General features: G+C 45.3%; 1 protein-coding gene across 1 annotated transcript in view; it reads left to right on the forward strand.

Moving 5' to 3' along the window:
• phlpp1 (PH domain and leucine rich repeat protein phosphatase 1) overlaps window positions 1–16,982 on the forward strand; it is a 43,157-nt gene extending 26,175 nt beyond the window's left edge. The window contains exons 3-17 of the mRNA XM_035634038.2: window positions 987–1,112; window positions 1,988–2,136; window positions 5,889–6,035; window positions 7,362–7,589; window positions 8,758–8,960; window positions 9,225–9,285; window positions 9,816–9,911; window positions 10,546–10,701; window positions 11,031–11,231; window positions 12,283–12,445; window positions 12,537–12,667; window positions 12,831–12,944; window positions 13,391–13,585; window positions 14,031–14,259; window positions 14,344–16,982. Coding sequence (XP_035489931.2) covers window positions 987–1,112; window positions 1,988–2,136; window positions 5,889–6,035; window positions 7,362–7,589; window positions 8,758–8,960; window positions 9,225–9,285; window positions 9,816–9,911; window positions 10,546–10,701; window positions 11,031–11,231; window positions 12,283–12,445; window positions 12,537–12,667; window positions 12,831–12,944; window positions 13,391–13,585; window positions 14,031–14,259; window positions 14,344–15,660 — 3,516 coding nt within the window. The 3' untranslated portion in view covers window positions 15,661–16,982. The remainder of the gene's footprint in view (window positions 1–986; window positions 1,113–1,987; window positions 2,137–5,888; window positions 6,036–7,361; window positions 7,590–8,757; window positions 8,961–9,224; window positions 9,286–9,815; window positions 9,912–10,545; window positions 10,702–11,030; window positions 11,232–12,282; window positions 12,446–12,536; window positions 12,668–12,830; window positions 12,945–13,390; window positions 13,586–14,030; window positions 14,260–14,343) is intronic.
• Window positions 16,983–17,008: the final 26 nt, after the last annotated feature.

Here is a 17,008-nt window from a genome sequence, read left to right on the forward strand (position 1 = left end):
ATGAGGGATGTTGTGTAATTTATGCTTTGGATGATAAACTCATAATGTCATATCACAGGAGAGCGACCTGACAAAGTATAATTACCCTCTGCAACTGTCTACTGCAGGGAAGTTTGTCCTTGACGACATTTTACCTTGAGCAACTGTTTGTCCTTTAGTTTGTCGGCCAGGAAGACTTCCTGCTTAAATTTTTTTTCCATTTAAGCTAAAGGTCAAACAGAAGCGATGCAAGCCAGGCTTCACAAAGTCAAAATATTTTTGTCCATTTTTCACCTGGAGTCAAGACATGCAATAATATTTAGTTTAATGGGTCACTGTAACATCCAAGTGGCTGTATTTCTCTCTGTAAACTGCCTGCCCATAAATTACCTTTATCTTGTTTATTGCTTTATGGATCTGTGTATCTGCAATGCCAGTGATTAAGCACTAAAGGCTCTCCTGACTAACCCTGTCTCCTCGTCCGCCTGACACAAAGAACACACCACACCTAGTTTTTAAACATTACTCGCACGGCACATGACCTCTAGTCAACTATTCGTGCACACAAAGCCTCTGCATGTTTGTGGGTATTCTGTTCAGACACCATAACCAGTCAGCCATTCATTCACAGATTCCCATGTGCTTGAGTGTGTGCGTGACTCCACGTGTTCTAAAAAGCCAATTTGAAATACATTTATTCTTGCTCATGTCACGCACATGTTCATTATATGATCGCGTGTGCCTTATGTATTTTCACGGGTGCGCTTCCGGATGGCTGAATTTGTTTACCCCGCAGCCATTAAGCATCTTATTTCCCTCAGCTGAAGCCGTTTCAAATGAGAACTAATCTGCTGAGACGTCCCATGTGTCAGGTTTTCCTCTGCTTCCTGCATTCCTATTGTCTGACTCTATAGGCATGGGAGTTATCATTTCTATTCAGGGGAGGGTCAGAGATGTCAGTATTTCAAACTCTAATGTCACCCCTGTGTGTGTGTGTTGTGCTGCAGGTGGAGGAGGTGAAGAAGCACAATCACTGTTTGGCCTTCAGCTCGGCGGGGCCTCAGAGTCAAACCTACTACGTCAGCTTTGACAGCTTCACGGAGCACCTGCGCTGGCACAGACATGCTGCCAAGGTACTACTGGGTGTGTGTGTGTGTGTGTGCACGGGAGTAAGACAAATAAAAGGAGGAGAACGTGAGCATATGCTGCTTATGGGTCATCTGCATTTTACCGCATATTTATCACGGGTGACTGCAAGTTGAAAGCATGAAAATGTGTCACCACACTGTCCGTGTGAGTGAAGTAGATTGAAAAAATGCACATTTTACTGCTGCCTGCTCTGAGGTAACCCAAGTGCCACTGGGAGCATAAACAACACTCATGGCTCTCTCTCGCTCTCTCTTTCCTCTCATTTGAACTCAAGTAGGCCATAGCCAGAAACCCTCCTTTCTAAATATTAACAGGGACATGCATGTCACCAGCACCCAGCGGGCCACTCAGAATAGGAGCCTGGAAAGAATCAGCACGTGCCCCAGTGACAACGGCTGAGCCTCTAGCTAACTCCACTCTGAGAGGCTCAAGTTCACTGAGGGTAGATTTTCTCTTCTGAGAAGAGGGCGGACGTTCACGCTGTCCATTCGTTTTAGATCGCAGCTTCTGAGTTCCTGTATATTTGACTAATAAATGATCAGAGGTTAACTGCGCCTCACACCGGCAGTTAACTAGATTAGATGATGATGTAAGATGTGATGCTAGGTCACTAACCTGCTGGACTTTCCCTTGACTTCTTCTGACACTAATCCTGAAAAGATTGGCTTTTGGATGACGTTTGACCCCTCGGCCACACACACACACACACACACACACACACACACATACACACATACACACGCACACACCAGTAGAGTTGTGTGTGGAATGAGATAATCCCGTTAAACTCCATATTTCTTTTTCTCTTTCTCCACATAACCTCTAAAATCTTCCCGCTTCCCTCCCCACCTCCGTCTAGATGGTGTCCCAGAGAATAAACTCGGTAGACCTGTCTTGCTGCAGCCTGGAGCAACTCCCTACCAATCTCTTCTACAGCCACGACCTTACCCACCTCAACCTCAAACACAACTTCCTGCCTGCAGACCAGCGGCTTCAGCAGCTGCAGAGGTACAGTGCCATCGTAAAATCTACAGTAAACAACAACTGAAGCTGAGCTACGATGAGCGGAAATGGCAGGAAGAGGGTAAAGAAAGGAAAGGAGAGAAGGGACTTGAGGAGGCGTTACAGTTTGAGGGTGGTTTCGATGGGCTGTTTTGGGCAAGATGAGACTTGAGAAGGTTTAGCAAAGCTTAACATAATTTGGCCACAGCAGGAGATGGGCTGGGCAGTTGTACAAGGAGGAGAGAGACGAGACACAGCAGGTCATGGCTGTCTGGATTGGACAGCTTTAGCTTTTGACTACACTTTGCAAGCCATCGATCTGAGCAGGACTGTGGCCATTGGCACATGGAGCCCAAAGAGGCCAGCCAGGGCTGTGCTGTACCAGGCCAGGCCAAACAAGCTCAGAGCCGAAAGGGGTAGATGCAACTGCAGGGAAGCTTTTAATGTCCTTGGCCTCCCTCACTCTCTCTCTCTGTGGGCACCATCTGCTGCATGCTTATCATGGTCCCAGATTAAAGCCTGCATCCAAGACTAAGACTGTGTGTGTGTGTGTGTGTGTGTGTGTGTGTGTGTGTGTGTGTGTGTGTGTGTGTGTGTGTGTGTGTGTGTGTGTGTGTGTGTGTGTGTGTGTGTGTGTGTGTGTGTGTGTGTGTGTGTGTGTGTGTGTGTGTGTGTGTGTGTGTGTGTGTGTGTGTGTTTGTGAGGGACAGAGAGAGAGAGAGAAGTGTCTGCAGGCTACAGATTTGGGGTCAGTGCATACAAAGTCTTGATACAGTATGGCATTCAGTTTTTTTCTTCTCTCTGAGATGGTTGTTAATCTGTTCACACAGTCACATTATGGGGACTTATTTTCCTTATGTGGACAATAAGCAAGTCCCGATAATGTAAATCATCCCATTTTAAGATGAAGATGTTTTAAGGTTTGGATAAAGTTAGGTTTAGGTTAAGGTTAGAATAAGACAAGTAGTAGTTATGCTCAAGTCTCCAGGAAATGAATGTAAGTCAGTGTATTGTCCTCCCTCTTTCATGCTTCTGTCTCCCTGATAGAAATTATGGCTGAGTAGGTCAGGATATTATGTGTAGTTTTTTTGATCCTCTCAATAATAACTGGTGTTAAAAAGAAGATGATGTGAGAGGGACATGTTTTTAAATCTGAGCACATGAAACACAGCTCCCCTGCTGGTCAGGCGAGGTAACATCCATGTAGCTTTGCCAAACCCTAAGTAGGCTCATCCGCGTTTGACCCAGCACGAGAGAAAAATAGGTCAGTAATGAGAAAGAGATGAATAGTTAGCTGAAAATAGAGCCCTTTTGACATATAGAAGCATGTAGCAGAGTTACTGGAGTATCCACTTTGCCCCTGAGAGACTCCAGAGTCACAAACAATCATACTCTGTGTGCAGCCTACTATGAATGTGGGTGCATGTGTTTTGGTGTGGGTGGTTGTGTGAGAGTCTGTTTTTGTCTCAACATAAACACTGGCCTTCCCCGACATCTAACATGGAGTCAGTGCTTTGTATTTTTCCAAGAGCAATGGAATGTTTGAACCTGTCACATGCCTCTCCCCCTTCTTTTCTCTCTGGCCATGTATACTAACTGGCGGGTGAGCGGCCAATCAGATATGCATAATCAGTTGTCTGGGATACCAGCTCATTACTCTGGCATGGCTCTGCCTCTCCCAGCATCCATCTCACTCTGAGACAGAGGTCACCGCTCACTGATGCATGGCTGCCTGACGTCCTCATGGCATATGATTGAATTGTTGGCCTGTTTATTTACATATGTATGACACTTTGGTGAGTTACAAAGGACACGAAAGGCAAGGAAGAGAGTGGGGTAAGGAAAAAGAGAAGGAGGTCAGTGAGGTGGCAAAGAGAAGGGGGGATTTTAAGGACAAGCGAAAGGATTAAAGTTGCATCAACCATTTATTTGGGCCTCTTGGGGTCAGGAGAAAGAGCTAAAAAACAATATTGACATAATGCTGGAAAGATAATGTTGGCAAGCGGCTGAGCTGCTACATATTCAGCAGACACAGTAATTAGCATTCATTCAGAGTTGTGTCTCTCTGTTCACAGTAAGTCCAATATTCACTCTTCCTTTACCTCTTGTTCCCTCTTCATCAAAAATCTGGCTTTGTAGCTGGTACAAAGACTCCTCTACGTTCATCAGCTAGCTGCTAACTTTATCTTTCTGCTGTCAGTGGGTTTATCAGAGCTTTAGCTCAAAGCAACTAATGAGGTTGATTAAAGAGGAGTTTCATGCTGGAATATCATAACAAGCTTGCTTAAAGAAGCAAAAAGGCTCCATGGATTCGTGGAGAGTTTTATTTGACAATTCAATTAAAAAAATTATATATGATATGCAGATTTAAAGCTACATGGGCAGTTATTTGAGCCACTTGTTGGGAGGCAGTGCAAGAAGCTGTAAACACAATAACATCTTATACAGCTGTTATTGTTTGTATGTTGTGGTAATGTCCACCTGACAAATGTCCATTATTCAGTCCAATTGTCTGTTGTATCTAGAATATCTAGCTCTTGCTGGCTACTGGAGGTAGTTGCTGAATATGTCTGTCTCGTGTGTTCCCTGGTGCTGGCCAGGTATAGTTGGTAAATAGGAATTTCTTTACTGAACAAAAGAAGCAACTGTAGATTGGTCAATGAGAACAGAATTTGTGGTGGGCAAAACCAAAACAGTGTGCTAAAACAGGCTCAATTTTTTTCTTTAACTCCAAGAGGAAAGGAGTGAGGAGAAAAGAGAATAGCCCGATAGGATAGAATGACAGAGCGTGACACAGACAAGGAGGGAGTCTGGGGAGGGGGGTGTGAGCGTTACTCAGCAGATTGCAGAGGTTGATTTATTGGTGGAATGACATTTTCCCACACATCCCCCACCCACTGCCTGCAGGAGTCACCCTCACCTGGAATTACTTGGCCAACCTAATCAATAGCCCTGACATTTTGTTTGCCTTTTCCTCATCACTGTGTGTGTGTGTGTGTGTGTGTGTGTGTGTGTGTGTGTGTGTGTGTGTGTGTGTGTGTGTGTGTGTGTGTGTGTGTGTGTGTGTGTGTGTGTGTGTGTGTGTGTGTGTGTGTGTGTGTGTGTGTGTGTGTGTGTGTGTGTGTGTGTGTGTGTGTGTGAGTGAGCTCATGCTCGTGTGTCCCCTATGTGTTCACGTGGGGAGTAAAATCTGACTGTGCCAGTTTCAGCAGCTGCTCCAGCCTGCGGTGCTAATATGGTTTGTTGCCAATCTCTGACTTGACATAGCTGCTTTATCTGTCCGCATGAGAGGTGTTAGCAGCTTGCATGTTTGTGTGTGTGTGTGTGTGTGTGTGTGTGTGTGTGTGTCTTTAATTGTGTAGATGGGTAAATAAGGACAGAGAGAGAGTCCTTTCCTCGCTCCGCCCTTTATCCCTTGTCTCCCTCTCCACCGAGGGGCTAACCCCTCTGAAGGTCACCGCTCTGCCATGGGACACCGCGCCAAATGCCACTGGTCATCCGTGTTTGAATAAACAACACAGGCGTCAATGCCATGCTTGTTTGCTCAACAATTAAATGTGACGGTTTAGTCCAGAGGAAGGTTTTGTTTATGGGTGTGTAGAATCCAACTGCGTGTTTTTCACTTAAACAAATTCAGTGCAAGCTATACTTGGATGTATTGCCCATTAATTCAATCATTAAGATATTTATGAACATCTCTTCTCTTCTCTTTCTTCTGTCCACGATGTCATTAATTCTTTTCTTTCGTCATGTTGCAGGTTTTCCCGTCTGCGAAGCCTCAACCTGTCCAACAACCACCTCGGTCAGTTTCCACTCGCCATCTGCGACATCTCCACCCTGACGGAGGTCAACATCAGCTGTAACTACCTGGCCTCTGTCCCCAGCTCCGTGGGAGCTATGACCAAGTGGGTAACAACAGGAGGTTGTTGATGCGGACGAGGGGATGGGATGAGACCCCACTGTGGGGTTCAAGATCTATAACTCAGAGTTTGAACATTCCTGAATCTAATGTTCACGTATTTTGTAGATCTACTCTTAACTGCACTATAGCTGTTCTTCCTTTGCTAGTTATTGAATCATTCCTCATCTCCTCGCTGTTGGTAGATTGTGATGTTGGTGATTTTCCAACTCTTTCACTTTTGCGTCGCAGTGGTTTACCACTGGCATGCGAGCAGTGCATCGCGCTGATGTCATCTTGGGGCTGGTGGAACAGACCAACAGCATTTTTTTCTAGTTTGAATGTGAAAACTTTACATAGCCAAATGTTACCTAACAACCAGCACATGGCATAACAACTGCTGTGGTGAACTTTGCTAGTTTCAGCATGTAAGCAACAACGACAACAACAAAATGTGCACTGATCATCTGTGGTGCTTTCCAGTGAGTCACGGCCCCGTCCCTGGGCTGTGTATTAGCTGCTCGACAATACACAAAATAAACCTTGGTCAATTTTTTTATTTTCTTAATTTATTTATTGTTACTGGGCTAATTGCTTGTATTAAGGTGTCCACCTTAGCTTTTCTCTGCAAGCTTTTTTGCATTTCATTGAGGATTATATTGACTAGGTTACTCTGCCCCCCCAATAGAAATTGCAAAATCCATAGTTCCTAGCTAACATTTTCAAGTGAACTGAACGAGCTGATTTTGCTGGATGAATACCATTTTTTTCCTCATGAGAGAACTTGAGAATACCTAAAAAAAAATGTGGTTGAGCTCCGGTAACAGCCACTTTCCTTGTGGAAAGGCTCTAATATTTCACTTTATAGAGGAGTGTCTGCAAAATTCAAAAATATTTAGAGGTGTTTATGAATTAGGGGCCTGAAAATGTTATCATGTCTGTATTATGCCCCTTCATAATTACACAGGATACTGCATTGTTCTGTAATTTTTATATAATCAGTACTGACAGCTTGGATTTGACACGCGCTTCAAACTGAGACTTCATTTGAAAATAGATGCACAGGTATGTCTGTTGGAAAAAAAGGCGAGATGAGAAGTTAATCCGCCTGAATGGTTTGGAATGCCTGTAGATTCCTGAAGTGGCCAGTAGGGCGCGTATGATTCTACTGCCATCTGCTGAATGTTAAGTGTAGTGATAATGAACGCTGAAACTTGGAACAAATCCTAGTTAGTACAGTGTCACTGCCCCGGAGCTACACTGTGGAGAAATTAAGCCCCATCACCTCTTTCATGAATGAGGTCGGTCGCCTAACCTCATGTCCCTCTCTCAGTTTGCAGACGTTCCTCTTGGATGGCAACAGTCTCGATGAGCTGCCCAGTGAGCTGGGTTCCCTCCAGAGGCTGAGCTACTTAGGCCTTTCCTTCAACCAGTTCGACCACGTCCCCCAGGTGCTGGAGCGCTTGGCCTCCATGGAGAAGCTGTGCATGGCGGGCAACAACCTAGAAACACTCACCCTGCAGAATTTCAGACTGCTCCGAGTCAAACACATCGATTTAAGGTACAGGCAGATTATTACACATTTTTATAGAAAGCATCTAAAATGTGATTTATGACGGGGGTTTTTATAATTAATGTCGGACATTACGAAAAGTGCTATTTCCAATCCCCAGTCATACATATTCCATTCACTGTACTCACTGACCCATTTTCCCACTAATGATAGAAACATAAACACTAAGAGGAAGCCAAAACCTGATCCGACAGCCTGACAGCACGGAATCGGGGAATCATTTGCCCGTAGTGGCTCCATCAGGTGTCTTCCCTCTGTGTGGAAAAGCACAGAGCTGTAGTGACTTGCAGTATTTTGCAGTTAATACTTCACTCCTTCTGACTTTGCTCAAACAGGGTCAGTAAATACGTTTCTGAGCATTTCTCCCCTGTTTGGGCAAAGATCACTTGGTATCTCTGATGCGGTTGTGGTCATTGTTTGAAACTTTCTTAACCTTAGAGCTCAAAAACTCCAGTCAATGAGTTTTTAGTCAATTGTCCCCCCCAGGAATGCCAAACGTTTGCTCCTTTAAGCCTTCTCAATTGTGAGGACTCGCTGCTTTTCTCTAGCTGTTTTCAGACTTGAACTCAGGAAAATGCCCAGAAAATTGGGTCCAGACATTTTCCGAAGTTTGTCGTGAACATATGAAGAACACAGCAGGAGATTGTGGAAAATGTCGGGACTGCAGTGCATGTCTGAAAGCTGCTTCTGTTTCATCTAATTTTAGATCTGATGATTTTTTGGGTTTCGTTCTCACTGTTCGACAAAATATACAACTTGAAGGAGCCATCTTGGAATTTGCGAAATTGTAATAGACATTTTTTACAGAGTAATCCTCTAATGGGTTAAAGCTCATGTCAGAAATAATAATCACAAAATAATCAACTGCTGGTTGCAGCTCCCTGTTTCTGCTTGACAACTGTTTGTTTTTTCTAGCCATAGTTTGCCGTTGCTTTCATCTGAAACTATAAATTCTGCTTTTGTTTATGGAAGGGAATAATATATTTTTGTATTTCATGTCTAAATCAGTTTACTTGAAGCTAAAAAGACCTCAAGCAGCTGCACAATATACCAGCGATCACCTGAGGCATGTTCTCTGCCTGACAAGAAAGGCTTACAGCCCGTGTGCAGTTCAACCACATCCAACCGGAGTTAAACCTTTGCTTCCTTCTGTCAGGCTGAATAAAATCTCCAGCATGGTGCCGGATGAGCCTGACCTGCTGAGGCACGTGACCCAGCTGGACGTGAGGGATAACAGGCTGACGGACCTGGACGCCTCAGTCTTCCCTAGACTGGAGGTACTTCACTGCGAGAGAAACCGCATCGCCAGCCTCAAGGCCAAGGGCTGCTTGCTCAAAGGCATCTACGCATCCAACAACGGTGGGTTTGTCACAAAGGGACTTTTTGGTTCTCTGCAAGGGCAAAACAAGACAGATCCCCTTCCCTCTCTCATTTGAAATCAATGACAAAAAAAGTTTCTCTTCTCTAAACCGTCATTTCATACTTTCAGGCCAATGCCACATTCATTGTCTCTCTCTCTTGAACTTGTCGTCCCCTCCACACTCTACCCACGATCCACCTGCTGTTGTAATAGATTGCCTCTCCCATTGCTGTAGGTTAATGTATTTGGATTTCTCCCCACAGAGCTACGACAACTAGATGTCAGTCCTGTGCCCTCCAATCTTAGTTGCATGGATATCTCGAGGTGAGAAAAATCCCAAAAGTACACACACACCGAAAAAAGGAATGTGAAACCTATTGTGAGTCATTTACAGTGCATCCTCTGTTCCCTACAAGGCACAAGTTGTTCGGTGTAAGTGAGAATATTTGCTATATAGAGCTTTTAACTGTTTAACCGTCTCATCGCTGACCTTTGACACGTGCTAAGATTGTCAAAGTGAAAGATCAGTGCTCAGCTCTTTTTTGGTAAAAAAAAAAAAAAAATGTTTGGAAATGTTTTTATCTTGGAATCCCAGAGAGTTGTGATAAGTATGTATAGTTTTTTTCTGAAACACAGCAACTCTGTGACTACAGATATCTGAGGAAGTGACATTTTATTACATTATAAAAAGGGGGCGGGGGGGGGGACAGCTGATGCTGCCTCGTGTTTTCTAGAGCAGGACTGTTGAAATTCATTAAGTGTCCCAGTGCATTTTATTCTATGGAAAGTGTCTCACTTTATGATCTGCACATCATCATCATCATCATCATCGTCACCCCCCTCTCCTGCTGTAGGAACCATATGGAGTCCTTGCCAGACTGGCTGTGTGAAGCGAAGAAACTGGAAGTTCTGGACGTGAGCCACAACCTCATCACCGAGCTCCCGGCGCGGTGAGCCTCCCTCTCTCTCCCTCTCCCTCTCTCTCTCTCAGTCAATGTGTCCGTAAGCCTGTAAATGAAGTACAGTGCAGGATTATTCTCCCCGCCCTATGCCGGCCGGTCATCTATCCCCATAGAGCCCTCATAAATCACACAGATAGCCTGTGACCTCCGCGGCCTCCGTTCATTCTCTTCCTCTTTATAGAGCCTTTTAGACGGTCGGCTCAGACGCAGCTCACTTCTCTCCTCTTCTCTCCGTCTTTTAATTTTTTTCCCCTCTTTCTCTCACACTCTGGTCCCATCGGTGTCTGCAGATTTATTTTTTACCCAATGAGTGTCAGAATGATGAATTTCAGCTGCCAGCTCCACTAAAGGCGTTGCTATTTTATGAATTTCACATCCATATCCTCCCGCTGTACTATTCTCATTAACATGGCCATTTAAGTCTGCTTCAGTTACAGTTAACACAGATCTATCTTTATTTATATAATTGTGTGTATTTTTGTACTGTCTTCATTCATGTACTTTTTGACATCATCTCTCTATCTATCTTTCTATCTATCGATCGATTGATCAATCAATCCTTTTATCCATCCATCGATGATCCAGCTCTGACCCAGCCATCTGTATGTTCTTCATGCCGCAGGTTGTTATGCAGCAACAGTCTTAGGAAGCTGAGTACAGGACATAACCAGTTGCAGAAGCTGCCTGAAAGAGTGGAGCGCCCTCTGCTGGAGGTTTTGGACGTACAGCACAATCAGCTGGTGGAGCTGCCTTGCAACCTGTTCCTCAAATCTGACAGGTAGAATTAATCATCAGTTTTTTTCTCTCAAAATTTCCATCGGATAATGCCCCTCGACATGTGAAAATATGTTTGAGCCTACTAGAAATGAGGATGAAGGACAGAAATTATGAATGGGATTTTTAATCAAGGGCAGTGGAACCGCTCAAGGGCAAGGATGACACGCAGATAAAAAACAACCAACCACGACATGGATGGGAGAGGGGAGTGTTTTAAAGGGAATCATAAAAGTAGTAGTTTGTAATTCAAGTCACGTATTTCAATTTTTAATGTCCCTGATCTGAAAGAATGCAAAAATTGAGTCTTGCACTTTTGATTTTCATGTTCAGCTTACGATGCCTAAACGCATCAGCCAACAAGCTGGAGCACCTGCCACCTTCGAGCCTGTCAGAGGAAAGTCACAGCATCCTGCAGGAGCTCTACCTCACCAACAACCGGCTGACGGACAAGTGTGTCCCCATGCTCACTGGCCACTCACACCTCCGAGTTCTGCACATGGCCTACAACCACCTCCAGACGTTCCCCGCCAGGTAAACAAGAGAAGCGTTGTACTCCAGTGTGACATTTCCTTTTCTCTCCACTCATTGCTTAATTATTTTTCATTTATGTTTGATCTGTTTCTCTTATTAGACATTTTTATTACCCATCCCTAGAGCTGTGACTAAAGTTTATTTTCATTATCGATTAATCTGTCGATTATTTTCTCGATTAATTATTTAGTCCATAAAATGGTGAAAAATGGCGTTCGTGTTTCCCAAACTCCGAGGTGATGTTTTGTTTTGTCCACACACCAAAAATATTTAGTTTACTGTCGTAGAGGAGCAAAGAAACCAGAAAATACTCACATTAAGAAGCTGAAATCTTGACTTTTTTTCCCATATCAAAAGATTAATTGTGTGCAATTAATTTACCAAATTGGTGACTAATCAATGAATTGTTGCAGCTCTAATCGTCTCATATGTAAACTGACAGAAAAAAAACGGAATCACAACCTAAATCCAAAGACATGCAATTTACAATATTATGAGGAAAGGTCCTAATTCTGAACATTAACTGCATTACACCAGGACATTGCTGCTGTGAAGAGTGATAACACTGTGCTGCGTCTCAGATTTATTTTACTAAATGAAAACTGAAATAAGTTTGCGAGTCTTCACCTTGGTTTTAAAGCGCAATGAAATAAGAGGGATTGTAAACCAACCCTTTACAAAAAAATACTTTTTACAGCACATCATGTCTGATTAAAAAGAAAAAAGGGCAATTCAGCATCTGCAGTGCTCAAGATAATAAAGAGAAGAAAATTAGTTTTCAAGCTGCAACCCAGGCCGGTACGTCACTGCAAAACAAAGTAAATATGAATTGTTACCATCAAAACGAAGATAAACTATTCCATGATTTAATATATTTTGTGCCCCAGTCGATCCTGAAATTAAATGTGGATTTAAATTGTCTTGACTTTTGTGTTGCGGATGGAGCTGCTGCTGCGATGCAAGACACATTTCGGACGCGTCTGACAGTCAAGTATTATCAGTCAAATCAATCAATATGCATCTTACCTAGTTGCTTGCTCTCATCCATCAGTAAAATGGCCAAGTTGGAGGAGCTGGAGGAGGTGGACCTGAGCGGAAACATGCTGAAGTCTGTGCCCACCACCATCATGAACTGCCGGCGCATGCACACGCTCATCGCCCATTCCAACACCGTCGAGGTCTTCCCCGAGGTCATGCAGCTGATGGATATGAAAGTAAGCCTGTGGCGGTGGCACGTCTCCACGAGTCCACATTAGCTTGTATGTATCTGTGTGGAGTACTGACATTTTGCCCTCTTCTCGTCAGTGCGTGGACCTGAGCTGCAATGAGCTGAGCGAGATCACTCTTCCAGAGAACTTGCCTCCCAAGCTTCAGGAGCTGGACCTGACCGGGAACCCTCGCCTCAATCTCGACCACAAGACCCTCGAGCAGCTCAAGTATGTCACTGCATCTCTGCAGGTCTTTGTATTTCATGCAGGACTAGATCTGTCGGTGTGACTGCAATTTTCTTATTTCCAATATATTAATTGTATACGTCTCTTGAATGCATCGCCGGGATACACGAGTTTTTGATCTTTTTCATGATTCGTTGTCTTGCAGTAACATCCGCTGCTTCCGTATTGATCCGCCTCCGACCTTTTCGTCGAACGAGGCATCTGGTGGGCCTGCTGTGTGGAGCCATGGTTACACAGAGGCCTCGGGCGTCAAGAACAAGTGAGTTCACCTCAGACAATGATAAAAAAAACAAAAAAACACCATCACACTCCAGTCCAGTGGAGCCTCACTAATCCGAACCTCTTGAGAATGAGCACTGTTAAAGCCAGATGACAGATTGGCAGACTGTGCTTATTGAAATTATGAATTGTGTATACTCACGTGCCAAAACATCTCTGTATGGGCTTAAATTGCCAATTCAAGCAATTGTATATATTGATTCCATATTTGCTTATACATTATTGATGGTGAATAGCCAAGACGGAGATTCTGCTGTACAGTCGAGTTAATGAAAAGCTGTTTTCAGACGTGCACTGAAGTCCGGATGTTCCCCTGACATTTTCCAGAGGGGCTGTACGTGAGAACGCAAATGTTGCTCCGGACATTTTCCGTAAGTTTTCCTGCCTTAATCTCGTTGCGTTCTTGTTGTTTGTCATTTCCCTCAGGCTGTGCGTCGCGGCCCTCTCAGTGAACAGTTTCTGTGGGAGTCGCGAGGCTCTGTACGGTGTGTTCGACGGGGACAGGAACGTGGAGGTGCCGTACCTTCTTCAGTGCACGATGAACGACGTGTTGGCCGAAGAGCTTCACAAGACCAAGAGCGAAGAGGACTACATGACCAACACCTTCCTCGTCATGCAAAGGTGTGCTTTTTGATAAACCTCCATTATTGTGGCAATTTTTATGTTTCTATGACAAAAACAATGAGAGTTCCCATATCCCATGTTGAAATCTTTAAATGATCTGTTCAGCTTCATCTTTTGATTAAGTTTGCTTTATAGACATTACTTTATTTTATTCGCTTATTTAATACTTTATATTTTCAATTTCATTACTTTTATTATACTTGACTGGTCTTTTGATATTATGAAGTTTTTTATTGACTTTTTCTTCTATTTATTTTATCTTTTAAGTTAAGTTTTAAATGTTATCTTATTTTTATTTTTTTTTACAGTATTTTCATTGTCAGCATTTTTATTTGTTTTGTCCATTTTTCGGCTCATCTGAACTGGACCAACCTGTATGTGCACTACAGATAAAGTTTGATCGGTATATTAATTTGATATCCTCTTTCTTTTGCACCTGCAGGAAACTTGGAACCGCGGGCCAGAAGCTGGGTGGCTCGGCAGCTCTGTGTCACATTCGCCACGATCCCACTGACCCCGGTGGCTGCTTCACCCTCACAGCTGCCAACGTGGGCAAGTGCCAGGCCATCCTGTGCCGTGACGGGAAGCCACTGTCGCTGTCCCTGCTTCACAATGTGGGGCTGGAGGAGGAGTACCGCAGGGTCCGGCAGCACAGGGCCATCATCACAGAGGTGAGGATCCTTGAAGCAAACCGTGTTCCGATGTAGAGTGTACAAAAGGATGCACTATACTGATGTTTATACTGTTTTCCATAGGACAACAAGGTGAATGGCGTGACCGATTCTACGCGGATCATGGGCTACTCCTTCCTTTACCCATCCGTCATCCCTTGTCCCCACGTGCAGACCGTCACTCTCACATCCCAGGATGAGTTTTTCATTCTGGGCAGCCGCGGCCTGTGGGACACCGTGTCCCCCACCGAGGCTGTAGAGGCCGTTCGAAACGTCCCCGACGGCCTGGCTGCTGCCAAGAAGCTGTGCACGCTGGCGCAGGGATATGGTTGCACAGACAGCCTCAGCGCGGTGGTGGTCCAGCTCAGTGTGAGCGAAGACTGCTGCTCCTGCTGCTGCTCTGAGCCCCCGCAGCCACCTCCCAGCCCCGGCTTGGGCGCCTACCCCTCGTCGACCTCGGCCATCAAGGAGCGGCCCTCGGATGGCTCCCTCCCTGTGCCCCCTTCCTCCTGCAGCGAAATCAGCAGCGAGATCAGTACCAGCGAGATGAGCAGCGAGGTGGGTTCCACGGCCTCGTCCGATGAGCCTCCGCAAAGCTCCTTGGTGCTGCTGCACGACCAGCCCAACCATCCGCACCTCCACCTGCACCATCAGGCCCACGCGCTGTCCTTACAGCAGCAGCAGCAGGTCCACACAGCCACTCAGCCCTGTCAGTACCTGTTCCCAAGCTCTGAGCTGCCCTCCGCCCGCAGCTGCTGTGCCCTCCACCCCGCCTGCTTGGCAGGCTCCTTCCAGAGGCAGCTATCCAGTGCCACGTTCTCCAGCGCCCTGTCAGACAACGGGCTGGACAGTGAAGACGAGGAGCCCATCGCGGGTGTCTTCTCTAACGGGAGCCGCGTGGAAGTAGAGGCGGATGTCCACTGCCTCAAAGCAGAGCTCTCCTCCTCTTCACCACCCCAAACGTCGTTACCCTCGTCCGCCGGCCAGGAGCGCACCATGTTGACTCTCCCCCCACCTCCTCCGCCTCCCCCTCCGTGCACCCCGGAGCCCCTGGAGGAAGGGGTCGACATGAGCCTCGGCGAGGTGGAGAACGGGCTGGAGAGGGACGAGTCGTGGCAGGGAGTCGGGGATGGAGGGAAGTCGGCAGGTAAGAGGAGGGTCAACGGGTCGGTGGCGCGCCAGGAAAAGAGCCACAACCTCATCGAGGTGGCCGCCGATGCGCCCTCGAGGAAACCTGGGGGCTACTTCACGGCCCCGGCCCAGCCCGACCCAGACGACCAGTTCATCATCCCCCCTGAGCTGGAGGAAGAGGTTAAGGAAATCATGAAGCAGCATCAGCAGAAACAGCAGAAGCCGCCTGGGACCGATCAGCCCATGGACTACTACGACACCCCTCTCTGAACACCGACTACAGCCTCATCTCCCTTCCAAGCGGCAGCATGCACAGAAGCCTACATATCGACCCAACCGACTCCGATCCTCCCCCCAAATGTGGTCATTTACAGAATGAGATTCCTCAAAGAGGCTGTCAAATGCACATGAAAGCCTTCCAGCTCGACACAGCCTTATCCTGCACTGTAACTGCTCCTCCTGTTTTTACCTAAAGCAACTCATAGAATAAGAAAAACAAGCAAATGAGCCCTTTAACGATACTCGGCCCTCTTGAAAAGCGAAGGCCCCGTGGACACGGCTCCTGGTGTCCGCGGTCGTGCCCTTCTCAACGACTGGAACATTCTTTCTTTTTTTTCTACCTTGAGACGACCGGCTGAGTATGTAACCAACACTAAGTCTCTTTGCAATAGCATTAGCTCGCCACAACACTTGTTAATATTGACAACAATTACATGGTTTGTTTGTTTGTACCTTTGTTTGTTTTGTAAGAACTTACCATATCTTTTAATGTGAAAGCAGAGAAGTTTGCTGAAAGAACTTTTTAAAAAACCAGAGACACATAATCTTTTTATTATCAGTGAACTATGTGGAATGGTACACTAGTAATACCACTGTTGTAGATAGGGCACTTAAAAATACTGTATTTCTTCAGTAAATCATGGCTCTTGGCCTGGAAAATGGCATAGAAAATTTTTGTAGAAATTTTGAATACTAACTCCTAGGAGTTGCATACTCTTTATGGTGACTCCGTCACTTTTACTAATCTTCTCTGAGAGAAATGGTGATTTTGTTTTTTTTGTTTTTTTTTCCTCCAAATTATTGTAAATAAGAGAAATGTTGTATACTGACGCGTTTAGAGGAACTGCATACCCGTCTGTCGGTGAAAGTTGTGATGGTGGGGAGAGTTTTCAAGAGCTTTGCTGTTATGGAGGTGTCACTCCCCTTTTATCTTACAAAGTACTAGTCCCACGCACATATGAAACACACACACACAAATCATGTTTATGTGCAATTGCAGGTCAGACACCCCTGCATCCCATGCAATAAACCATCACTGTATCTAATGAACACTAATAGACAGATCTTTGCATGCACACTTGCATGCATGCACATACAGTACGCACGCACACACACACACAGATACACACAAACATATACATGGACGCCCACAGGTTTATATTAGTCCCAGCTCCGCTCCCTCCTACAGTAACTGTTATCACCGGCATGACTGTGTCAAGTTCAGTAATACAAACAAATATATCCACATGGAAAAGTGACAACACAACATGTTCCTGTCTTTGGTATAATAAATTTTAAATTTGTGAATATAAGTCATCCTGTCTGGGACTAGTTTTTA

This window comes from Scophthalmus maximus, chromosome 5 (genome assembly GCF_022379125.1).
Source record: "Scophthalmus maximus strain ysfricsl-2021 chromosome 5, ASM2237912v1, whole genome shotgun sequence".
Taxonomy (NCBI): domain Eukaryota; kingdom Metazoa; phylum Chordata; class Actinopteri; order Pleuronectiformes; family Scophthalmidae; genus Scophthalmus; species Scophthalmus maximus.